Here is a 25,813-nt window from a genome sequence, read left to right as displayed (position 1 = left end):
ACCCAAATCATCTATTTCTTATATAGAATTATGTTTACAAAAATGCTCCGGCGATTCTTAACCTAGTTCCTGGAAGGCAGAAAAAATACTTCACTTATTGTCTCACACAAGAGTGTGCAAAGCTTCTTCAAAAGAAAAGATAGTAGAATTAAAGTTCTTCAGCAGTACCAAAGGAAACCGCTAGGATGCCTTAGATGCAGTCATTTCCGGGTTCCGTCATACGTCAACCAACACATCTAGCATGTAACTGCCACCCAGACAACCGTTTTTTTTTTAGTTATCTTGTTGACACACAAACACAACCAAACATTAACGCTACTGAAATCCTCAATGTTCTCCCTCCAACAGCCGATGTTCCTATACTTATCATTTCAAGCGGTACATGCACCTCTGCAAGCACCAGACGAATATGTTGAAAGATACAAGAACGTACAGAACATCCTCATTCGAAAATACGCTGCTATGGTAACGGCAATGGACGAGGCCGTCGGGAACGTCACAGACGCCTTAAAATATAGAGGACTATGGGACAACACCGTGCTGATATTTTCCACTGGTAATGATAAAAATGGGGCTTAACTCATTAAACGGGACTTATATCTATGCATTCAAAATAAATGAAGAATACATCATATCTCTAATTCATATAACAGCACACGTGTATTAAACCACTCAGACCGGAGGGAGCTTTGAGGCCCGCGCAAAATTTCCTCTCTCATAATGTCAATACGGCTTACGCTAGAACCACCAAATTTTGAGTGTTTTCTCAAATCAAATCGGTAACCACAACCAATATCTGAACTATGTTTGACGTAATTTTGATTCTGACGTCACCGATGTTGCTATTGTAAACATAAGTCGTAGCATACATTATTATTCTATCTACACTTGCTGTTGTGTTTTTGTAGCATAATAATATAAAGTTTTCCGAGAATACTCTTTATTTATTGTTCCAGCCAATACATGTAGTGCTGACATTATAATGACGTTTATTTACGTTATAACGACGTCGCATTTCTAATAATACATCTATTATATGTCTACATCATTCTCTTAAAATTTGGTTGTTTATTTATTGAGTCGTTTTGGATTAACAGGAGTTACAAGGGTTGGCCTCAAAAGCCCCCCCTCCCCCCTCCCTCCTAGATATAAAAAATAAAACCTGTCTGAATAGCCTTGTGTGTTGTCACTATAATGAAATTATGTTCACTTTGACTAAAGCACGTCTTTTTATCAGATAATGGTGCGAGAAGAAGTGCCGGTAGTAACTGGCCATTGCGAGGTTGGAAGAATACTTTGTGGGAGGGAGGAATCCGCGGTGTCTGTTTCGTCACCAGCAATCTTCTAGAGAGGAAAGGAACAAAGAGTGACGCTCTTATCCACATCTCTGATTGGTTCCCAACACTTATTCACCTTTCTCACGGATCTATTCACGACACAAATCCTTTGGATGGGTTCGATGTCTGGGACTCTATAAGGTAAAAGATTAAAGAAATTTATACACATTAATGTGTGGATTGATAATATGATGTATAATTTAATGACGTTTTAATGACATCCCATAAAACCTTCAAATTCGGCCATTGTATGACAGATGGGATAAAATAGCGGAAGTATAAACATATTAGTTTTTCTAATGAGTAAAGTGCAGGGAGTCTGGCTGCACTTGTACAACACAACCTTCTGCAATTGGATCGTTTGGTAAACGGCTGAGGCAGTGTAAACGTATTAAGGCAGTGTTATTTCATTTATATATAGTAAGTATTTTGCGTGACATTAAGTTTGATACGATATTAAGAAACAGCGTTTGAGTTTGAATTTCCTTTTGTAGGGTTATTCCGTTCATGGATCTATACACAAAACATATTGTTCATACACAAAATGAATTACATTGCGGACAATATATCAAAATTGAAGCATGAACAAAACACGAATGAAATTTGAGATCTTGTTCTTCTTTTTGTTGTTACTGTTCAGTTACTTGATAAGACTCCTAGTTTGTGTTGTGGCAAACAATCCAGGGCGTGGTGCTGCTGTTTATTGGCCCATCCTCAGGTGTAGCAACAACTCCGCCTTAAACTTTGATTAGCTTGAAGGGTGGTTGAATATGGTAGAGTATTCCAATCGATAGTGGTTCGTTGGAAATATGAATATTTGAGACAGTCTTTATAAGCTTTAATGGATTTGTATGAGTTTGAGTGATTGTATTTAGTTCACCTTGGGTTCGGCTGCAAGTAGTAGTCGACCGGCAGGGCTAGGAGATTTTGTCTAGATTTCTGGAGAATGGTAAGTCTGTTGGCTGTTCTTCTATTTTTGAGTGTATCCCAACCCAGGTCCGAGACTAGTTTAGTGGCACTTGCCTTCTAAATATACATCGTATATTATAGAATCCATTCCGAGAGACCACGCGGGCTTTGAACAATAATTGTAATAAGTTTGAATTATTTTGAATAGAACAATATCGACGCCCCATCAATATGGATTTTTGAATGTATTTGAATACCTTTGAATACTTTGAAAGAATTTTGAAAGAGATCACACAACAATCTCTTTATTTACAATAATTTGTAAACATCTACATGATTCTTTCACTTAAAGAAATATTTACAAAAAAAAGTAAACCTTACACAATAAAAGTAAGCTCCCTTTGTCTGCCTGGTATATTTTTAGATTTCACTGATGGGCACAGGTGGGTCTTTTGTGGTAGGTCATTGACATGACACCTAACACTACAAGGTGCATAAATGTGAAAATTATGTGAATTTTCGGCAAAATTCCGTGAAAATGTGATATAATGTGAATTAATGTGAAACATTTTGAGGTTAAACAGCATCACATTTTATCACATAAGTTGACATATTATCACATGAAATAACATTCACGTCACATTTCTGAGGGGTGGCACAGAAATTGAGCTTTATGTGAAAAAAATGTTATTACTTTACATCACATTTTTTCACATTTCCCAAAAACGGTCTTTAAGAATCACATTTTGAAATGTTAAAATATGTTACCTAATGTGACATTGGCTGTGCAGCCATTATGTGAAATTATGTGACTGTCGATACACGTCTCGACCGGCAATACTTATGTGATTTTTATGTGAAAATGACTCTTGTTGAAAATGTGAAACAATGTTAAATTGAATCACATTCTATAAAATGTGACTTCATGTTAAACTTATGTGAAATGCAGCCAGCTACAAAATGTGAAAAAATATGAAGAGAACTGGCATGCGGAGAAATGTGAATTTTATGTGATGTTCACAAACTTGCAAGATGTGAAAAAATGTGATAGCAAATCACATTTTTTATATGTGAAACTAATGTGATTTCTACTTGCATAAGATATAAAGTAATGTGATTTGCCATACTGTGTAAAAGGTAAGTGTGCTAAGGTTTATGTATGAAGACTTTGCTAGATAACATTTGCCAAGAGGCAACAACGTTCAAGGGGCATTCCACTCCAGAAGCGCTATTTGCTGACATCGTACGCGTTCAAGACAAAATGCCCTTTTTTTAATTCCACACCGCTCTTCTCAGCTTTATGGGCTAAATATTTGTGTAAATTCTTACAATACCCGTTGTAAGCGATACAAAGCCTTTGGCAAAGTCATTTTCTATCATTCAGTCAAAACAAAAGGTGTGAAAAACTCCCCCTCGCGTGCCACTGCTATGCTGCCGATTAACAAGTGAAAGCACCGAATGTCATGACCATTCACATGTGGTCGTCCTTAATGTATCACGCCCGCCACTAATGAGGTTAAATTAACCTCCTTGGTACCGCCCAAGAGTTTAAAAGATTTAAGAAATTACTTATCTACTAATTGAAACGTATCGACCGAGTTTGTAAAAACAGTCAGACAGTTCAAAAGATTTTGTGAAAGCTAAAATCAGAAATTATAGTCAGTACTATTTTGAAGAACCAAGGTGACTCTAATGGACAGACGAGGGAAAATTGTGAATCAAGTACCATGAAAATAGTTGTGTCTGTGGCGAGGACGTATTTTCAATCATTCACGTCCTTATACCCCTTTCCACTAGGACGGCGCTCTCGACGCCGCGCTCTCTCTACTACCTAAGATTAGACAGATCGCTCAACGAATCTTTTCACACTTTGTTTTGTTGTCTTTTCAGTCACACTGATATAGGATATACTCAGTGTGAAAGCGAAGGTTACGCACATCCTATTTAGGTTGCAGTGAGAGCGCAGCGCGATCGCCGTCTAGTGGAATTGATTTACTTGATAGCAATTACAAGCAAACGGCACACGAGCCTACTATTAAAACAACAAGGGCGCGCTCTGTTTATTACGTCATATCAAAAGAAGCGGACATACCCTGGAGTTTAGAGCAGATTTTTTGTTTTATTTTTCTAACATGGACATGCTAAACGCCTCCCGATAGGCTTAGAAAAGCATACTACAGCAAACGTTCTTGTTCGTACAAAATATACATAGGATGTTTAATTTTGCACATCGGCTGGTCTATTGTACTGCCACCCATGATACTTACTTGTATATCTACATATAAATCATTTGACAATATCCAGCATGGAAGTGCAAAATGGCTTGAAGGCCTTACCACTTTAGAGGTCACATTTCTAACCTAATAAGAATTCATATTTAACAATTTTCCCGGCGGAAAATTCTATTTTACAGCGCTCATACCCCAGCCCGTCGGAAGGGCGACAGACTCTGAATTTCAGCATCTATACAGTCATTGCCAAATCATAACTTAAACTACACAAGCTGACAAAAGATTCAAACAGGAAAATGATCAAAATGTTAATGTTAAACTTTTAAAGTTGAAGTTTTACAGCAAATGATCATAATGCAGAAACTTATGCAAAAAACACACGGGGTGGCTTCACCCAAACACACTTGTACAAAGTCTGGCTTCACTTGGCTGCAGACTGGAATGTGTGTTGCGACTCTGTTGGGCAAAAGAAATGGCAGCAATAGTACGAATGTGTTGCAGTTTACGTTTTGAAACTACAATCCGCGTTTATTTGTACAATGTATTTCGGCCTTAGAAACGGTGTCATTGCATAACATACCGGATTTGTACTCAAGACTACAAAGCCCCTACTTTTCTTCGCTGTCTTGAGTCTATAACAATGGACCCCCTTGAGTCTATAACAATGGACTTCCTTTCCGAGGACGTCTTAGCCGAGGCTAGGTACTCATTTTAATACAGCCTAATGTACGAATACACAATATCTGTCCTTCATGCCGAGATGACACTAGCATTGAAAATGAGTATCATTTCATTATGACTTGTTATACATACAATGAAAAAAAGACAAAAGTTAATGCAATCAATCACATGTAAGTCAAATATATCTCTACCACACACAAATGGTGACACCTTCAGTATACTTTTATCATGTCATGATTCTATATCTATGTAAAAAGGTCAATACATTGATCACGCCATGAAAAAAGAAACTGTACCATTTCTAAATAACTTTTGACAGATATTATGTCGCTAGTAGTATAGAAAAATTCAATCTGATGTATGTTATAGTTCCCTTTATTACCTACCGTAGATTCCACTAGTATTGTAGTAACTGAAATTGTGGCAATATATCGTATATGTGTAGTAATAGACTGTACCTTTTGTTGTAGATACACTGCCATACATTGTCACTAATGCAATTGTTGCGCAATAAACCATCTATATCTATATCTATTAATTCTTTGGCGAACACGTGTATGGATTGTCAAAGTTTAGGATCCATAATGCATTGGGGTCATCAGGGTCCCGAGCCGTCACCAAGGGGTGGGAGAGACTGGACAACTTGCAGAAGGATGTTTCAGTCGCTTGGTGTCTAACTGTATCCAGGTCCGACCGCAGCAGTCCCGATTCCGGGTCTCGGGTAGCAGTCGGGAGCCAGGTGACGTTGGCAAGGAAAAATTCCTCTCCCAAGAATGAATGCTTGAAGAAGAAATTCACCCTGCCAACATCAACCTGGGATCCCATCTGCTGGCCGTCTACACCCACGTAAGAGGACACCACGGTTCCCGACATTGTCTCTGCCTCCTTGCAGCGATACTCTACGCCGAACTCTCTCTTTGCACGGAGGTACTTCGTACCTTCTGGAGAGGGTCCTGCCAGTGCTGCACACTCTTCGCTGTCCAGTCGAGGTGATGACCACTTGCTAAATGGTGTTGTTGATGGGCTTTTAAGGTACTTGGCCCTTAGCTGTTTCCGGAGAGACTGGTACTTTGGTGTGTGTTTGATGTGGTAGTCGTCGAGCTGTGTTGTTTGTTCTCTGGTGAGTGTGATCTTCTGTGCGGCCCCAGATACCTCCGTACATGTTTGTGGCGTCGGTTCTGGCTCGCCGTCTTCCTCCGCCTCAAGCAGCGCCATATGTTCCGCGGTAGTGGTTGGAACGGCTCCTTCCGGGAGAAAACCAGCCAACGACATGTATAGGACAAAGTCGTAGACCTGTATTTAAAATCAAAAGAGATTCACTTTAAGCATACTGATAAACCATAGATTTAAAAGTACATTGTGCATTGTACTCCTGGTGCAAAACGGATAGACAAATTGAATAACATCCTTGCATTGACATTTCCAGCCAACTTATCCTTTTGATACGGGCAGCTTGTTTCCCCTCCCCCTATTGTTCTCGGTTAGCATGTGAGTCTATTGTAAACAACATGCCACGTGCAGGCCCCCAGAGTGGGTAGTAAGTAATCAAACTCCCGGCTGGCTAGATAGCATAATGGAGATCTTTTCTCTGGAAACACCCGTATCGTATCACTTCAGAACAGTTTGTAATCATGAAGTCTATTTTGTAGGGTATCAACAAGATGCAGAGCCCTGGCTCTACATTCCCTTCAAAACTGCAATAAATCTTGCAAGGATTTGGTTTTACAGAAACTACGATGAAACTGTCAACAGACACAGGCGTGTATTATTCAAGTATCTTTTATCTTTTTCTAGTAATACACATTCCAATTTAGGTCGTAGTGATGTCGCAGCGCGATCGCCGTAGTTGAATGGGGGCATGAGGCCTTTCACACTTACGGTGGGTTCACACGCGTGAATGCTTATTCCGTATAAGGTCCGTATGGAAGTCAATACTATGGTCTCTACTATTTGGCCGAGGAGTATCGTTTGCGACCGGCTAACTCCCCTAGCATGTTAACTGTCTATATTTGTCCAATTTATATTTTTTCAGTGACCCTTGAAACCTGGTAGCGTCTTATAATCCCACACGGGCCTCATATTCATACGGAAATGAATACTCACGTGTGAACCCACCCTATTATGTGTGTATTCAACTCCGTATGAGTTTCGCATTTTTAGCTTAGGTAAAGTTTGAAGGGAAGAACATGCAGAACCTTGGAGTTTTCTTTACACTTCCGTCGTGTTAGACACAATTCATTAACTTTGGGAGAGAGGTATACTATCAAAAGCTGTCTGCCTAGCCTGGTGCTCCTCTCCAAGCAGAGGTTGAGTCGCGGAGATAAAGACTATAGTATATTTCTATATACTATATCTCCACGACTCAACCTCTGCTTGGAGAATAGCCTGGTGCCATCCTAATTCAATCGGTAGAATTCACGATTACCAAGAAGCGAGAGGAAGCCGAACTTCTGTGTTAGACTAGATCTGTGATACTTTTATATGTATATATGTTTTGACTTGTTGTGACCTGTACTTAGCTCGGATGGGCAAAAATGTACAATAAAGGTCTTCATTCATTTATTCATTAAAATGGTGCCCAGGCTATCAATCACCGACCGCGAGTTAAACTTAGACTAAAGACGACAGCCATGGTTCTCCTACAGTAATGGTGGGATCGACACTGGTGGCAAAGAGCGTTGGACACATAATTCCTGCCAAGTGTCAGTCCCTTGACGCGTCTCCTCATAAAACATGCATATCAAACGGTGGCATTGTCTCGACAGCGTCTGTACTATGGTCTGTCGAGAGCTGAATGAATGAGCTAAATGAATGACTAAATGAAAACCTTTGTAGTACAGTTTTGCCCTACCGTGCTAAGTACAGGTCACAACAAATCAAACATGTAAATGAATGAATGTATCAAAGACCTTTTATTGTACATGTACATGTTTCACGCCTCTAATCAATTTTTGCATGTCTTTGATTGGAATCTTGGCTAAAAAGTTCAGATCACAACGAGCTGGGTAGTTATGAATATGGTTACTTACCCTGTAAGACTCCACTGCTGTAGACTCTGGGTGCTGCCTGTTCTTTACCCTCTTTGACAGGAAACTGTTCATACGTTCGTACAGGTACATCCAGTAGGTCTTTGTAGGACCGTACTCAGAAATGTACGGTGTGATGTGTGACATCCAGTGGACAATGGCGGTCTAAGAGAGAAGGCGAATATAAAAGAGAAATTGGTTACCTCTCTATGGTTACGCGTGGCTATAGTTAAATTATTCTCCGCTCAAAGATAACAAAAGATACGACAGTCTCCTTCCTTCTAGGAGTACACGTTTTCTTTTTGTTAGCAAATGAATCTCTACTATTTTTCCATTGTTAAGCAGAGCAAGGAGGTTAACTTCATTGAGCTGAGAAGGGGTGACTTATTCATTGCCCAGTTGATCTGTCATCTATTTACAAGTCCCACGTTAGAGAATTGAGGAAGTTAGGAAAATAAACTCATAAAACTCATCCAACCTTTGTAACATAACGAAAGAAAAGCATTCTGCAAGATAGTACTTACCATAATGGTAACAGGGAAGTCACGTTCCAACCGAGCAAGGCATTGATGGATGGCCTTTTTCAGCTCCGGAAGCCGGGTCATGTTCACATAGGGGGCACACAGGGCGTGCAGCACGTCACACAGCAGGTAGACTGTTTCCCGCTGTGCGTCCTTCATCAGGCCACGGATGCAGAACTTGTATATCCCATGAGAAACCAGCTGTAAAACATTTAACAAAACCCAAATGATCACGATATTTTTCATCAAACCCCTAGTTTTCACCAAATCATATCCTGTTGTCATGTGAAATATACAAGTCTTACTTTCAACGGAGGGGAACAACGTGCATTCTGCTATCATATATTTGTTAACTTCCTGTTCCCTCAACATCGATTTTGTATACCACACATCAAACTATATCAACTATATAGCTATCAGACGATACAAATCGATACTGATAATAGTGATATGGATGTTTAGTGACACTGAATTATCCAACAATGAATAGATATTGTACAATAAAGACGTGTGGTAAATGTTTGGAGCTGTCATTCAATAGAATTATCAGAATCAGAATCATACAATACTGCAAATTGCAATTAAAGAAGTGGTAGCTGATTAAAGGAAATCTAATGAGTGCAGCAGTTGCGCATGCCATACCTGCTTCCAATCATGGGATTTCATGTTATAAATCCTCTCAAAGAAAGGACGTGGGCGCCAGCCAAAGTTGACCGGGACTTTGACAGCAGAACTGCGGTCGTCTGCTTTCTTCTTGTCTTCTTTTGTCAGTGTCCATGGTCCTGGCTTCATTGTACCCCCCGTGTTCCTCTGGGCGTTTCCCTTCCTTTTCTGTAGGTAAATATCAGAAAGCAACTTATTTCTACCATGAATTACCATTGATGATATATATGTGTGATCATTTTATCAACAATAGATACTCGTACTAACAGTAACATTGGTTTTCGTAGTACTTTCTTTCAGACCTAACACGTTCAAAGAATTAACCATAGTACAGGGTATCTTACTTTCTTTGACGACAGAACAGGCCGTTCATTAGTTTCTTCAATGTCTTCCCATTGGTCATCCTCAGTCTCTTCCCAGCACTCAGGAAATCGACCGAGTCTCTTCTCCTCTTTCCTGACGGCCGCCGTATCGTCGCTGCCACACGTGACGCCTTGGACTTTCTGGATTACGTCCTGAAATGTTCAATACAATGATGCTTGTTGTAACCTAGCTGCAACTGTGCAAAGAAATACGCTTGGTTCAAACAAGGAGGTTATAACCTCCTTGGTTCAAACTTATTTATCTATAAAGATAACCATCATAATGTCACCATGTCCTTACCGTGCTGGTATGCATCATGTCCACAACGTAGCTCTCGTGGCTGTATGTGGGGAGACGACGCCACTCCTCCTTCCCTGTTTTGCCTGTTGCCTTCTGAACGTTGCCAAGCAGCGTCTTCGGCAAAGCTGTCGTCTCAGGGTCGCAGACGTCGGCAATGACGTCCATTTCTTCGGCAGTGCGGGAGCGAGGCGGTCCCCTGTCTTCCACTGTCTTGTCCGGGAAGTTGTGGACGTCCTTCCTCATAGGGTCGTCAGAGTCTAGGTTCCGCCTCGCTCCCGTGTACACCGTCTTGGACAGCGTATGGCTGTATCGACCTGGAAAATGATTTGTGACATGTTCATCGAAGGAAATGTTTTGCCCCACTCTGCACACAAATTTGTTACCCCACCCTGCACACCGTAACACTAAATGTCCATTGTCATACATATATGGATATGATAATGATATGATATGACATGATATGATCCAACAAGTGATGTTATATATTCCATTAGATAATATATATGCCATCCTACACCATGTATATATAAATGTCTTTTTTTGTTTTCACTTCTATCCTTTATGAATTTAGAAAATTGTTATTGATAATTATCCTGTCCAAATCCATACGTATTGTCTCTGTTTTTGTCAGCAGGGCTTGCCCTTCGTAATAGTCATAGGTTAGTTGGGCAGTCCTGGCTGTGTGTTCTGAACAGCCAAACCAATAAATAAATAAATCAAATATATATGATATACTGACCTTGAATCCAGCACTTGCTGCACGCGCTGATGGCCCCAGGTCCCTTTGTCTTCCCGCATTTGCACAGTCCGACAAAATCCAGCACCCACAGCAGAACCTTGGCCCTTAGCTTGAAGGCCTCCTTCTTGAGGCCGTCAAAAGCCCAGACACCCTCCAGCAACAGCAACAGCTCGTCCACTATGGGCTCCACGTAAGGGTTGACGTTCTTAGGTTCCCTAGGGCCTGCAAATGAATAGTTACAGGGATGGGGATTAAATAGAATGACGATTTTTTTTAGATTGGCATTAGATACTAATTCGAACATTTTTCCTTTAAGACTGCTTCGTCTGTTTAATGAATATTCAGTGCCTACAATACTCCCTAGTGTATGTAAGCTACGTAGTCTTGTTTTCACAATTAAGCACATGAATATGTGATTTTTAAAATAGCGATGGAAATCAATTCAAACAATGTTTTAAAATGCAAAATATTTAATTCGGTAAAACTCGTAAAGAGAAATTGTTATGTAGGATTTGACTTATCTGTCCCACTGACAAGCTGTAATCAATGAAAGAATGTACCGTTAATCACACACAGTTATGGATATTTGTCACTCACCGTGAATCATACCAACAAGGAGCAGGAACCCCAGCTTCTCTCGTGCCGTCAAGGGAAGGTTCATGATTTTTACGAGCTGTGGTGTCATGGAGTAGGTGTTCTTTCTCATGTCAAATGGATTCATGCCGTCCTGGCAGAACTGCAGCAGCAGATGTCGAGGGTCTCCTTCAAAGAGGCCTCCTTCTTGGAACTGACGGTTCCAGCCGGGTGAATCGTGGATATCCCTAACGATATCGTTGGCTGCACCTTTATCCATGTGTCTGGATAAAAGGTGTGAAAAGGCTGACATCTCATACAGCCGTCTGAGGCGCGGTACCAATGGCAGGAAGTGAAACTTCTTCCTTGGCCTTGCTGTTCCACTAACATACCTGAAAAATGCACAAAGACTGTACTAAGTACTGCTGTTAAGGTTTTGACCCGTGTCTAGCTATATAGAAAGATTGTTACCCCTCTACACTGAACCTGGGGCGGCATTTCAAAGGTCCATCGCCATATAGCTGCGAGAGTTTCAGAACTTTCTTTGGGGAGGAGTAACAATAAGTTCACAAGTATATTAGGCAACAGTTTAGTTACATATGTTAAACTACAACGCAATCGTGATAAATAATAATGCCCCCTTTTCAGTAGGACGGCGCCCTCACCACGCTACCTCTCTGCGACCAAGGAGCTCCTTGCTGCGACCTAAAAGTTGACAGACCGCTCAACAAATTTTATAGAGAAAAAAAAAACTTTTACCGCTTTGTGTGTTTTGTCATCTTACAGTCACACTTACATTTTGTATGATATACCCAGTATGAAATCAAAGGTTACATTCATCTGTTTAGGTCCCAGTCGCCGTCTACATCGAAATCGTCTATACATAACAAAAAAACGTTTCAAAAAACGCCAGAGCCTAACCTCTGCTTGCAGATTATGTGACCACCTGGTTATCGAAACCGAGTCAAAAAGCCAACACCACAATCGCTAATTAACTACGCCAAAAAACATCACGTTGTTGCCAAAGCATGCTAATACACGGGACGTGCTATATATGCTAATATATGCAATGACCTTTTACGAAGATTTATGGAAATTGCAACCGCGGTGCGACCTCAAATCTGCCTGATACCTTGACGAATTTCATACCTATAAACCCCATTTTTCACACTTTGTGTGTTTTCTTGTTTTTTCGGTCTTAAAACATCAATTTTCACCTCTGAAATTTGTTCTTTTAAATGAAGGGTCAAAGTGCGATCATGGGGTCAGACCTGCCCCGTATGAGGCGCGCATTTGAGTATTTGCCTCTACCAGGCCCCACAGGTCGTTAAAAAATAATAGAAATTAGACAAACGGAAACAGGTAACATATCGGACGAGTAAGCTGGGTCGCTAACCATACTTCTCAGTCAGCTAACTCATCTGCCACAAGGTAGCCTCATTCTGGCCTTTTTTTCAGGCGTTTGCGTAATTTGTTGGAGGGTGGCATATTCGCGAGTGTTTTTATCTCGGCCAGGTTTTATGCCGGTAAAAGACACAAGACTTTGCCTGCATATTCCCTCCCTTACATAAGAACCTTCCCGCCAAACAACCGGACCGTGAAACCCGTGAACTATATTGCGATTCTGACATTCTTACAAAAAGACACAAGACTTTCCCTGCCTATTCCCTCCCTTACATAAGAATCTTCCCGCCAGAAAACCTCACCGTAAAACCCGTCAACTATATTGAGATTCTGACATTCGTACAAAAAGACACAAGACTTTCCCTGCATATTCCCTCCCTTACATAAGAATCTTCCCGCCAGAAAACCTCACCGTAAAACCCGTCAACTATATTGCGATTCTGACATTCTTACAAAAGGACACAAGACTTCCCCTGCATATTCCCTCCCTTACATAAGAATCTTCCCGCCAGAAAACCTCACCGTAAAACCCGTCAACTATATTGCGATTCTGACATTCGTACAAAAAGACACAAGACTTTCCCTGCATATTCCCTCCCTTACATAAGAACCTTCCCGCCAAACAACCGGACCGTGAAACCGTCAACTATATTGCGATTCTGACATTCTTACAAAAAGACACAAGACTTCCCCTGACATATTCCCTCCCTTACATAAGAATCTTCCCGCCAGAAAACCTCACCGTAAAACCCGTGAACTATCTTGCGATTCTGACATTCGTACAAAAAGACACAAGACTTTCCCTGCATATTCCCTCCCTTACATAAGAACCTTCCCGCCAAACAACCGGACCGTGAAACCCGTCAACTATATTGCGATTCTGACATTCTTACAAAAAGACACAAGACTTCCCCTGCATATTCCCTCCCTTACATGAGAACCTTCCCGCCAAACAAACGGACCGTGAAACCCGTGAACTATATTTTGATTCTGACATTCTTACAAAAAGACACAAGACTTTCCCTGCATATTCCTTCCCTTATGTTAGAAAGAACCTTCCCGCCAGAAAACCTGACCGTGAAACCCGTGAACTATACTTTGATTCTGACATTCTTACAAAAGGACACAAGACTTTCCCTGCCTATTCCCTCCCTTACATAAGAACCTTCCCGCCAGAAAACCTGACCGTGAAACCCGTGAACTATATTGGGATTCTGCCATTCTTACAAAAGGACACAAGACTTTCCCTGCATATTCCCTCCCTTACATAAGAATCTTCCCGCCAGAAAACCTGACCGTGAAACCCGTGAACTATACTTTGATTCTGACATTCTTACAAAAGGACACAAGACTTTCCCTGCATATTCCCTCCGTTACACAAGAACCTTCCCGCCAGACAACCGGACCGTGAAACCCGTGAACTATATGTTGATTCTGACATTCTTACAAAAGGACACACGACTTCCCCTGCATATTCCCTCCCTTACATAAGAACCTTCCCGCAAGAAAACCTGACCGTGAATTACATTGCGATTCTGACATTCTTACAAAAAGACACAAGACTTCCCCTGCATATTCCCTCCCTTACATGAGAACCTTCCCGCATACATACACCACACCAAGCCCTACGCGCTGTTACGCTCTATCCGTGCGACAGTCAGCGTGGCATTCTCCTTGCCGCATCCACACCTCAATTCGGTCATCCAACAGTCAAAAGGGCACATATACTCTTACCAAATGTTAAAGATAAACTTGTATGTTCTGTAGACCAAAGATAACGTGAAAAAGGACAGATTGAATCCTTTACACCCACACCCATGCCAGCAGGATGATACAGAGTTGAACACAAAAATTGAAATTTGGGCACTTTTTTTTCGCGACCCACTGACGTAAGTAGCCCTGGTGCTCGTTCCGAGAATTTATAATCATAAGGAGTTTGATACCATATGAAAGGAAATCACACACGCTTTCTATTGATATATCACAAATTAAAATTGATGCAGAAACAGCGGAAATATGATCAGCCAAAGTTCATATTCCAAACTTTTTGTGCCGAGTTTATATAGTATCAATGACGTTATGTAAGACATAAGTGAGTGAGTGAGGTTGCCATAGCAACAATTTCCGCTCCCACGGATCAGGAAAAGAAAACTCTCCTGCCGATTGGAACTTTCACTAAGTTTGATATTATTTGCACAAGTATTACTAAAGTTATACTCTATCCCCTAATTTGAACTAAATAAAGCCGTAGAACATCAAAAAAATGTCTTGTTTTAGGATTATAAGGATTCTGGCCTAGCATTATTATTACCAACGGGTAACTTGTAAGGCTATGAAGGGACGCCCAAACACGAATGTTTGAAGTGTTTCAATGAAGGCCTGATAGACTTTACCCGAAACGGTAGACGACGGTAAAATAAATGGATTCTTGTTGTTTTCTAAAGTAAGGAATGCTGTAGAACATTGAAAAGTCCTGTTTTAAGATTACGAGATATATAAGATTCTGGTCTATCATTATTACCTACTGGTTACTTGTACAGCTTTACAGAGACGCCAAAACAGGAATGTTTGGAGTGTTTCAATGCATGCCTGATAGACTTTACCCGAAACGATGGCCGACGGGAAAATGGATGGATTCTTGTCGTTTTCTAAAGTTAGGAATGCTGTAAAACATTGACAAGTCCTGTTTTAAGATTATAGAATATATAGGATTCGGATCTAACATTATTACCTACGGGTAACTTGTACAGCTTTAAAGGGACGCCAGTACATTAATGTTTGGAGTGTTTCAATGCATTCCTGATAGACTTTACCCTAAACTGTGGACCACGGGAAAATAAATGGATTCTTGTTGTTTTCTACAGTTAGGAATGCTGTAGAACACTGAAGAGTCCTGTTTTAAGATTACGAGATATATAAGATTCTGGTCTATCATTATTACCTACGGGTAACTTGTACAGCTTTACAGAGACGCCAAAACAGGAATGTTGACCACGCATATTGGAGTGTTCCAATGCAGGTCTGATAGATTTTACCCGAAACGATGGCCGACGGGAAAATGGGTAGATTCTTGTCTTTTTCTAAAGTTAGGTATGCTGTAGAACATTGACAAGTCCTGTTTTAAGATTACAAGATATATAGAAATCTGGTCTAGCATTATTACCTATGGGTAACTTGTACAGCTTTACAGAGACGCCAGAACAGGAATGTTGACCACGCATTTTTGAGTGTTCCAATGCAGGCCTGATAGACTTTACCCTAAATTGTGTCCGACGGGAAAATGGATGGATTCTTATCGTTTTCTAAAGTTAGGAATGCTGTAGAACATTGAAAGGCCCTGTTTTAAGATTATAAGATATATAGGATTCTGGTCTAGCATTATTACCTACGGGTAACTTGTACAGCTTTAAAGGGACGCCCAAACATTAATGCTTGAAGTGTTTCAATGCAGGATTAACAGACTTTACCCTATACTGTGGACCAAGGGAAAATAAAAGGATTCTTGTCGTTTTGTAAAGTTAGGAATGCTGTAGAACACTGAAAAGTCCTGTTTTGAGATTACGAGATATATAAGATTCTGGTCTAGCATTATTACCTACGGGTTACTTGTACAGCTTTACAGAGACGCCAAAACAGGAATGTTTGGAGTGTTTCAATGCATTCCTGATAGACTTTACCCGAAACGATGGCCGACGGGAAAATTGATAGATTTTTGTCGTTTTGTAAAGTTAGGAATGCTGTAGAGCATTGAAAAGTCCTGTTTTGTTGTTATAAGATATATAGGTTTCTGGTCTAGCATTACTGACTACGGGTAACTTGTACAGCTTTGAAGGGTCGCTCAAACAGGAAAGTTGACCACGCATTTTGGACCTTTCCAATTCAGGCCTGATAGACTTTACCCGAAACGATGGCCGACGGGAAAATGGATGGATTCTTGTTGTTGTCTAAAGTTAGGAATGCTGTAGAGAATTGAAAACTCCTGTTTAAAGATTATAAGACATATAGAATTCTGGTCTAGTATTATTGACTACGGGTAACTTGTACAGCTTTGAAGGGACGCCCAAACAGGAATGTTTGAAGTGTTTCAATGCATGCCTCATAGACTTTACCGTAAATTGTGGCCGACGGCAAAATGGATGGATTCCTGTTGTTTTCTAAAGTAAGAAATGCTGTAGAACATTGACAAGTCCTGTTTTAAGATTATAAGATATATACGATTCTGGTCTAGCATTATTACCTACGGGTAACTTGTACAGCTTTAAAAGCTTGCCCGAACATGAATGTTGACCACGCATTTTGAAGTGTTTCAATGCAGGACTAATTGACGTTACCCTAAATTGTGGCCGACTTGAAAATGGATGGATTCTTGTTTTTTTTCTAAAGTAAGGAATATTATTAAACACTGAAAAGACCTGTTTTAATATTACAAGATATATAGGATTCTGGTCTATCATTATTACTTACGGGTAACTTGTACAGCTTTGAAGGGACGCCCAAACAGAAACGGTTGACCACGCAATTTGGAGTGATTCAATGCAGGCCTGATAGACTTTACCCTAAACCGTGGCCCACGGAAAAAAATGTTAAACTCTTGTCGTTTTCTAAAGTCAGAAATGTTGTAGAGCATTGAAAAGTCCTGTTTTGTTGTTATAAGATATTTAGGATTCTGGTTTATCATTATTACCTACGGCCGTAGTACGGGTAACTTGTACAGCTTTGAAGGGACGCCCAAACAGAAATGTTGCCCACGCATTTTGGAGTGTTTCAATGCAGGCCTGATAGACTTTACCCGAAACGATGGCCGACGGGAAAACTCCGGGATGGATTCTTGTTGTTTTCTACAGTTAGGAATGCGGTAAAACATTGACAAGTCCTGTTTTAAGATTTTAAGACATATAGGATTCTGGTCTAGCATTATTAATACCTACGGGTAACTTGTACCGCTTTAAAGGGACTCCCAAACATGAATGTTTGACCACAAAGTTTGTAGTGTTTCAATGCAGGACTAATAGACTTTACCGTAAATTGTGGCCAACGGGAAAATGGATGGATTCTTGTTGTTTTCTAAAGTTAGAAATGCTGCAGAACATTGACAAGTCCTGTTTTAAGATTACAAGATACTATATGATTCTGGTCTATCATTATTGACTACGGGTAACTTGTACAGCTTTGAAGGGACGCCCAAACAGGAATGTTGACCACGCATTTTGAAGTGTTTCAATGCAGGCTTGATAAACTTTACCCTAAACTGTGGCCGACGGGAAAATGAATGGATTCTTGTTGTTTTCTAAAGTAAGAAATGCTGTAGATAATTGACAAGTCCTGTTTTAAGATTATAAGATATATAGGATTCTGGTCTAGCACTATTATCTACGGGTAATTTGTACAGCTCTGAAAGAACGTTCAAACAGGAAGGTTGCCCACAAAGTTTGAAGTGTTTCCATGTAGGCTTGATATTTTCTCTAAGCAGAAGTTAGGCTCCGGCTTTTTTTAAATGTTTTTTTAGTCGTTTTTTTTTTAAAGCGAGCTTTCTATTTTGTATTGTATCTTGTATTGGCTGGCAGAATTCAAGAAAAATGACAAAATAGAAAGCCCAATAAAAGCGACTAAAGTATCGTCAAAAAACAGCTGATTCGTCTCCCTAATGAGTAAACAATGGGGATTATGGGCGAGAGGGATAGAATGTAGGTGTGAAGCGCACATTGACCGCGCGCATTTGACCGCCCGGAGGGACCATAAATCGGATTTTTCGTCGTTATCCCAGAAATCTTCGCCTTTCCACGTTTATAAATTTGGCCAGGGTCGAAAAACGAAAAATGTTGCCAAAACAAAAGGGGCAATCTAACAGCGACAATTTTGATGCGCTAATGAATTGCCCCAGAATTGTTTCCAAAAATGTCCGTTCGTAACCATTCCGTGTTCGTAGTGCCCAATACACATCCCAGTCTGCAGTCAAGTGAAGCCAGACTTTGTGCAAGTCAGTTGTGTTTGGGTACACCCTGTCTGTGTTTTTGTACGTACGTTCTATAATCATTTGCTATAGACTCCCTTTTACATTTTTTTCGTATTTTTCTGTTCCTGTTGGCAGCTTGCGTAGTTTAAATTATGATTTGGCAATGGTTGTATAGATGCCGGAAATAGTCGTCGCTTCAGTTTACGGGCTTTGTTAATGCAATAATGTTTCCTGTTGTATAAGCACTGTAAAATGAAATACTATACATAGAGTGAAGACTTGTAAATATGATTTCTTATAGTTTGGAGTGTGACCTCTGAGTGGTAAAACGAGTCTCCTCGAATTAGTAAGCCTTCAAGCATTTTGCACTTTAATGTTGACATCGTCAAATTATCTATATGTATATATACAAGTAAGTATTATGGGTGGCAGTACAAAAGTCCAGCCGATTTGCAAAGTAAACACCTTTATATTTGGTACTTATCCCTTTTATGTTGTCCAATTAGCCCCTTGTTTTGTCTTTTATGCTTTATAGGAGTATGCTAAACATATCTATCTAAGCCTCTACAGGAGGCAATTAGCATGTCCATGTCAGACAAATAAGAAAATCTTTTCTAAACTCCAGTCAGTCCACTGTATGCCCGCTATTTTGGGTTTGACGTAAAAAAAAAAGCGCGTCCTTGTTGATCTAATAGCAGGCTTGTGTGATGTGAATATGGATGAGAGTCGTCTATTTAAGTTAAATCCGTCCTCGGCACAGACACAACTATGGTCACATAATGACGGGTCCACCATTTCCTTTGTTGTCTGTCCAGTAGGATTTGGTTCTTCAAAGTACCGACTAAGATTTCTAATTCTAATTGACCATAATGTTTATACAAGATCTTTTGAACAGACTGTTTATACAAACTGGCCCGGTATGGTTCAACTAACAGATCACTAACTTCTTGAATCTTCTTAACTCTTAGGTGCTACATAAAGGAGGAGTTGGGTGAAGCCGTCAAACTACATATTATGTGAAAGAATTCGGTGCTTTTACTTGTAAATTAGTTAATCGGCAGAATAGTAGTGGCACTCAAGGGGAAGGGGGAGTTTTTAACACTTTTTATTTTGAGGTAGCGGAACACAGTTTTTCGCCTATGGGGATTTCTATAGATAAGGACCCCAAAGTGAGGTGGTTCGATGACTCAAAAAATATACCAGGGTGCAAAAGTAATTAACAAGAATTCGATATGTTGGAGTTGAGGGTATAATCTACAACATATGTGAAAATGAGATGAAGTTTGCCTGCTCGTTTTCCCAGAAAGAACACTTTGAAATGACCCCCAGCGGAGGTCACCATACTGCAGCCGACACACGGAAGTAGCGGGAACCGGGTTCGTGCGCGAAATTCTACCAAGCCAAACAAACATCGTAACCCAACTCATATGGCCTCAAAACTTACATATTCCTCTACTATTCACCACAGTTTCCGACTCGCTGACGTGCACAGAAAAATTTCTATGGCTTTTCAAGAACTGCGACGCCCTATTTTGTGCCCCACCTACTTATAAATACTGTGTTATGCGACCTTGACTAAACAGCAGAATAACTTTGCGCAAGCTTTGTATCGCTTACCACGCGTATTTTAAAGAACAGTCCACAAATATTTAACCCATACAAGAGCGACGTGGAATTAAAAAAGACAGCCTTTGTCTTGACCGCGTACGAAGTCTGTGGTTTATGACAAGACAAGACAGTATGGAATACATACTTAAAATCTTTGAGAAGTGTTTGCATGCTGAATGCATATTTTGGAAACACGTGGAAACTTATCTGTTATATATTGAAACTTTTTCACATAAAATCACATTCTTAGCTAGGACACCGGCTAATGTGAAATTATGTGAAACACTTTCACATAAAATAACATTTTGATCTGTTATGTGAAAAAATGTGATTTCAACTTCACATAATTTCACATTCGCCTCCGTCCAGTTTGCGGAGTAAAACCGTTTCACATCGCTTCACATTTTGTCACATTTCACATTCACATTTTTTTCGGTCACGTTTTTGGGTTGTGCGATTTCACATAATCGATTCACATTTTTCGAAGGGTCACATTAATTCACATAGAATAACATTTGACGATTCACATTTTGAAAATAAATCACATTTTGGGTTTCACATTTTTCCAAAGGAAGTCACATTAAATCACATTTTCTTGGCATCGTGCACTAAATTCACATAATTTTCACATTTATGCACCTTGTAGTGTAACCATACCTTGAAAGGATGTGTGGATTGCTTTCTTCCTAGCCCTTGACCCAATATTACAAAAAAAAATGTAAAAAATGGTAAATGAAAGCAAAATGCTGTTACCAATTTTTACAAACTGTTAGAAGTATTCTGTTCCACATCGCGAATATTTCAAAGGTTTTACACATTGGGGAAATATTCAAAAGGTTCAAAATAGCATTCAAACTACTTCTAAATTATGAAATCTCCGATAGATATAATTGAATATAATTGAAAACATTTGTAAATGACGACAATGGCAACCCTCGTGGTTTCTCGGAATCTACTCCATCAGAATGAATAAAATCAAATCAAAATTATGTATTTTCATACATTTCAAAAAATCTTCGGCTCAAATTTCCTTTCCTTATTACAAGGTATTTAACCCTCAAACCACCGTACCTTTTTTGTGACGTAGATTACCGTATGGGGTCAAAACTGACCCCATAACGTTTTGTACAAATACAGATTGTTTGGTGACTCTTTTTGTGATTTACATATATGTATAGCTTCATCAATCTATGAGGGACAGTTTGACATGATCAGGTGAGAATAATTATAGCTCATCATCATAATTTATGCAAAATATCATGAGGACCGCATTTTGCACTAACGCTATTCAGACCGGGTAAGGTTTTTTTTATGCCCGCACCAACTTCAAAGTCAAATAGCCCCTGAATGGCTGATGCTAGGGCCACCAAACTTGGTCCTTTTTTAGAAAATATTGATAACAAACAATTTAAGAGTCATTGCAGGAGAAAACCAGGCAAAACCAGGCAGAGGTCGGAAGATGGGGGTCGGCCAAATCAACTCAAACTTTTTATGTGGGATAGGTATGCGGAACTATGAACAGCCATATGATTAAAACCCTCCAGCTATTTTTCGTTATGGCGTTCTGGAGCCCCCCTCTGAGACCCTCCAAAATCAGACTTTTGATGACTGAAAATTACTGAAATTGCGATGGCTATTCTGATACTACTAATTGAAAATCAAGCGTCGTTTAATTGGGCCATGTATACCACGAGCCGTGAGCGGGGGGTCTTTATGGGGATTTTCCAGGTTTTTGACTATGTCGAAACAGGTAATAACTGCTCACTACAGGGTAATGGACGGCAACTTTTTGGTGTCCCTGTGTAGGATCACTGCTTAATTGTCGAAAATGCTTCAACTAATTGCAAGTAATTATTTGGGCTCTGTATGGGGATATACGGCCACTTGAAAATGAAATATACTGGTTTTACCCGGATTTGTTGCTCTGTAAGTGCTCAATATGGGGTAAGTTATGTCATTTATTTGTGTTTCTGTATAGGAACAATTCTTAACTGTCAAACAAAGCTATACCTATTTACTGCTATTCATTTGGGCTCTGTATGGGGCATATAAGGATGTGTGTATATAGTATCTCTAAGACGTCAATTAGTCCCTTACAAAGTGTGCTTTCCCTATGTGATACATAATGAAAAATGATCTACATGGGGGTTATCTCTATACTCCACATACTATTTACTGCACTGCAGGCCACATGGGTGACCGCATACTATTATTGGCAATCTTCAACATAGAAACATGACCCTAACAAAGAATTTTAGCTATTAACAAAATACGATATGTAAAAGTATACCAATGGTTTGTTAGTATGCCTGACTGTTAATTTATTCATCACCATAAGGACGGACTAGAAACATTAAGTCTATGAGAAACCTACATATAGAACCCTATTACAAAGGAGCATACTGTTTGCAAAATACTTAAAACGCACTGTTGAAAATCACAAAATCATGTTACAAAACTTTGTCAAATTACAAAAAAAAATCTACTTGCACACGTACATGTGGATAGGATGTTCTCTAATGCCTGAGTTGATTTGGCCGACCCCCATCTTCCGACCTCTGCCTGGTTTTCTCCTGCAATGACTCTTAAGTGAATAAAAAAAGTTCATCATTTTTCATATTGCCATGGCAACGGAATTCTGACACCCATAATCTATTACCCAATTTTCTAATTTTGGCTTAAACATTCAAGTTTTAAGGTTTTCTTGGCATTTCAAACTTGTTCATGACATCTTATAAGATTCAAAGTAAACTTCATGATTCAATATTCATACCTTATGCTAATTTGATGACGTCATCAGTCAAAATCCAAGATGGCGGCCAATTTAAACTAAATTACGTCATGGCGTCGTCATATAACATGATAATGACACAACAGTTGTTACCATAATTTCGTTGCACATGTACATCGTTGTCTGAAAATTTCGTGATCATACGATAAGTAGTTTAGGCGTGGGTCTCAAAAGATTGTTTAAGAAAATGCTGGGGTCAGTTTTGACCCCACTGGACCATACATAAACTTTCTATAATAACTTAGTCAACAATGAGCCAATCTCGATAAAAACGTATGAGAAGTTATAAGACATATATACAAACAAACTCATAGTAGGAAATTTGTTTTCAACCAGAAATGTCACAATGGCACATATTAATATACGTCTGGGGTCAGTTTTGACCCCATACGGTGGTTTGAGGGTTAAAAAAACAGTATATTCCTTGTTGTGATATCTGACTAATTTATTCAGGCCCCAAATATGAGGTTTCTTCCTGAATCAACTTTATTCTGGATCTGCACAAACGTTGGTGGTTACAGAAATTCACAACTAAGTGACTCCCTTCTCTCTTTGGGTAATCTAAAAGTTCTGTATGTAGCCAAAGTTCTGATTTTTGCAAGATGCAATATTTTTAAAACTTTCCGATCCTTCACTACCACCAGAACTTTCAATCCTTCCGAATTCAGTGTCATTATCTTCAATAATGATACCTGTATTTTTAGCATGGGTGCAAAATGCCCGAGAGAGGAGATCCTTCTCAATATCGACCCTCTGAAGTGCAAGAAGGGATTCACCTGCGCTTCCGGCGATGACAAAGGCAACGTATTTAACACATTGACGTATGCCGCAATTCGATCGAGGGACTGGAAGTTATTGACAGGATTTCAAGGTTTGTATTAAATACCATACTTTGTGTATTACAAGAAATAGTTATCACATCGTTTAAACCGTTATCATGAACGCAAATATTATAAGTATGTAAACGGTTGACTTAAAAGGTTGACCTAATGTGTGTTAAATTCATTTTACGCAGATCTTTTATTAATACTAACGAACTACATTGACGTTAGAAATATACACAGAAAGGGTGATCGTAGTTTACAAAATCGTACAAATTTGCGTCAAAATATAATCTAACATGGACAAGCACATACCGCCAGCAGCCTATAGCTAGTAGAATTTAAATTAAAAGAAACTTATTTTCTATAAGACGGACTTTCTTTAGGCTTGATCTGGTATTAATTGAATTAATCGCATTTAAGTTTAATTTTCGCAATGAAATGTATGTCAACAACCGTTTGCCAATACGTAAGCAATTTAATTTGGTTTGATTTAATCGACTGCATGGCGATAATTATAGCCAGGTTAACCCAACTCATTATATTTTGGGTCCAAATTTAAATTTAACCACACCTTCTACCCAAAATAGAGAGGCAACAGACGATACCAATAGGTTTGTCGGAAAGAGGCAGGTAACAGATTCCCAGCATATTAAATAAGTTTCGCGTCCTACGTTTTCTAGCAGAACTGTAGCCCTTCGGCATGAGTCTGTCCGCCAACCTCCAATATCGTCAAAGAAACTCCTTTGTGTTGAAAAAAGTATTTTAAATGGCAGATAGCTAAACTACAGATGACGTTATGTCATTTCCAAGTCGTTGCGTCGTCTTTTGACAACAGAAGTCTTGTAACACTTAAATATTAATAAGAAACATTTTTTGTGAGAAACATTTAGGGATTACAGGAATTCCCCCATTTTTGCCAAAAAATCACCAAATAACGTCGTTATGACGTCATATTGCGTCAAATGATCTGAATTTGTCATGATTTACGAAACTTGATAAACCTACCCCTCTTGCAAATTTGGTGATCATACAATGAGATGTTTTAATATTACGAAGGGGGTGGGGGTGGGGTCAAATGAGCCCCCCTCCCATTTCCAGGGATGGCCCCAAAACCCAGTCTTATCCGACATGAGAGTTAGCGTCGCACCCATCCCCACCCCCACCCACCTTCGTGTAAGAGGGTTTCACCATGTGAAAATTTTCATTGCAAACGGTCGGGAGTCGCTAGTTTTGGATTTAACAATGTGTTTATTGTTCCTACATATCTGATTTTTGTAAACTACGTTATATAAATAGCACACGTGTCTCAGTGAGCAGTGGGTCGTAAGTAATCTACATAACGCGATGTCATTTGATTGTTCATTCCTTGGCAAGGAATGGACTCGATCAGTCTAAAATTCGTGGTGCTGCAGTTTAACATTATTCAGTATGTGGTAAAATTCTATCCTTCTTTACAGACCAGGGCGGCTGGAAGCACAGAAATACATCAGGAAATCACTTTGAAAAACCAACGGATTCTCCTAAAAAACACATTTGGCTTTTTGATATCCGCAAAGACCCACAAGAGAGAAGAGATCTGTCAGAAAAGTACCCTGATGTCGTACAAGACCTTCTGATGAAGTTGAAGACCTACAATAGGACAGCCGTTCCTCCATTCTGGCCTGCACGTGACCCGATGGCAAATCCTGCTCTACATGGAGATGTTTTTGGACCTTGGCTATAAGGGGGAAATAAAACACGCTATTGTCTATTTATGTAGGACCTTATCGTGTGATTGTAATTGGGGAAGTATGGATAATTTTTAGAAAAACTTAAATGATAAGGTATATGCTTCAAGATGAAGTTGATTTTTTTCTTTGCTATTTAAACCATTGATAACACCGTTCCTTG

The 25,813-nt window shown here is 39.6% G+C and overlaps 2 protein-coding genes across 2 annotated transcripts in view; one reads left to right on the top strand and one right to left on the bottom strand.

Annotated features, from left to right (window-relative positions):
• LOC118410961 (homeobox-containing protein 1-like) overlaps positions 1–25,813 on the top strand; it is a 1,064,572-nt gene that overhangs the window by 686,531 nt on the left and 352,228 nt on the right. The gene's annotated exons all lie outside the window — the stretch shown is intronic.
• On the bottom strand, positions 5,693–11,998 carry LOC118424238. The gene is made up of 8 exons (XM_035832814.1): positions 11,368–11,998; positions 10,771–10,992; positions 10,032–10,345; positions 9,713–9,883; positions 9,348–9,536; positions 8,709–8,906; positions 8,188–8,349; positions 5,693–6,451 (listed from the first exon to the last, which is right to left on the bottom strand). Exons 1-8 carry the CDS (start codon positions 11,654–11,656, stop codon positions 5,693–5,695), a joined length of 2,304 nt encoding a protein of 767 aa, XP_035688707.1. The 5' UTR covers positions 11,657–11,998.

Source organism: Branchiostoma floridae, chromosome 1, assembly GCF_000003815.2.
Source record: "Branchiostoma floridae strain S238N-H82 chromosome 1, Bfl_VNyyK, whole genome shotgun sequence".
Lineage (NCBI taxonomy): Eukaryota > Metazoa > Chordata > Leptocardii > Amphioxiformes > Branchiostomatidae > Branchiostoma > Branchiostoma floridae.
Note: the sequence above shows the minus strand (reverse complement) of the source record. Positions and strands in the feature narration are given on the sequence as shown.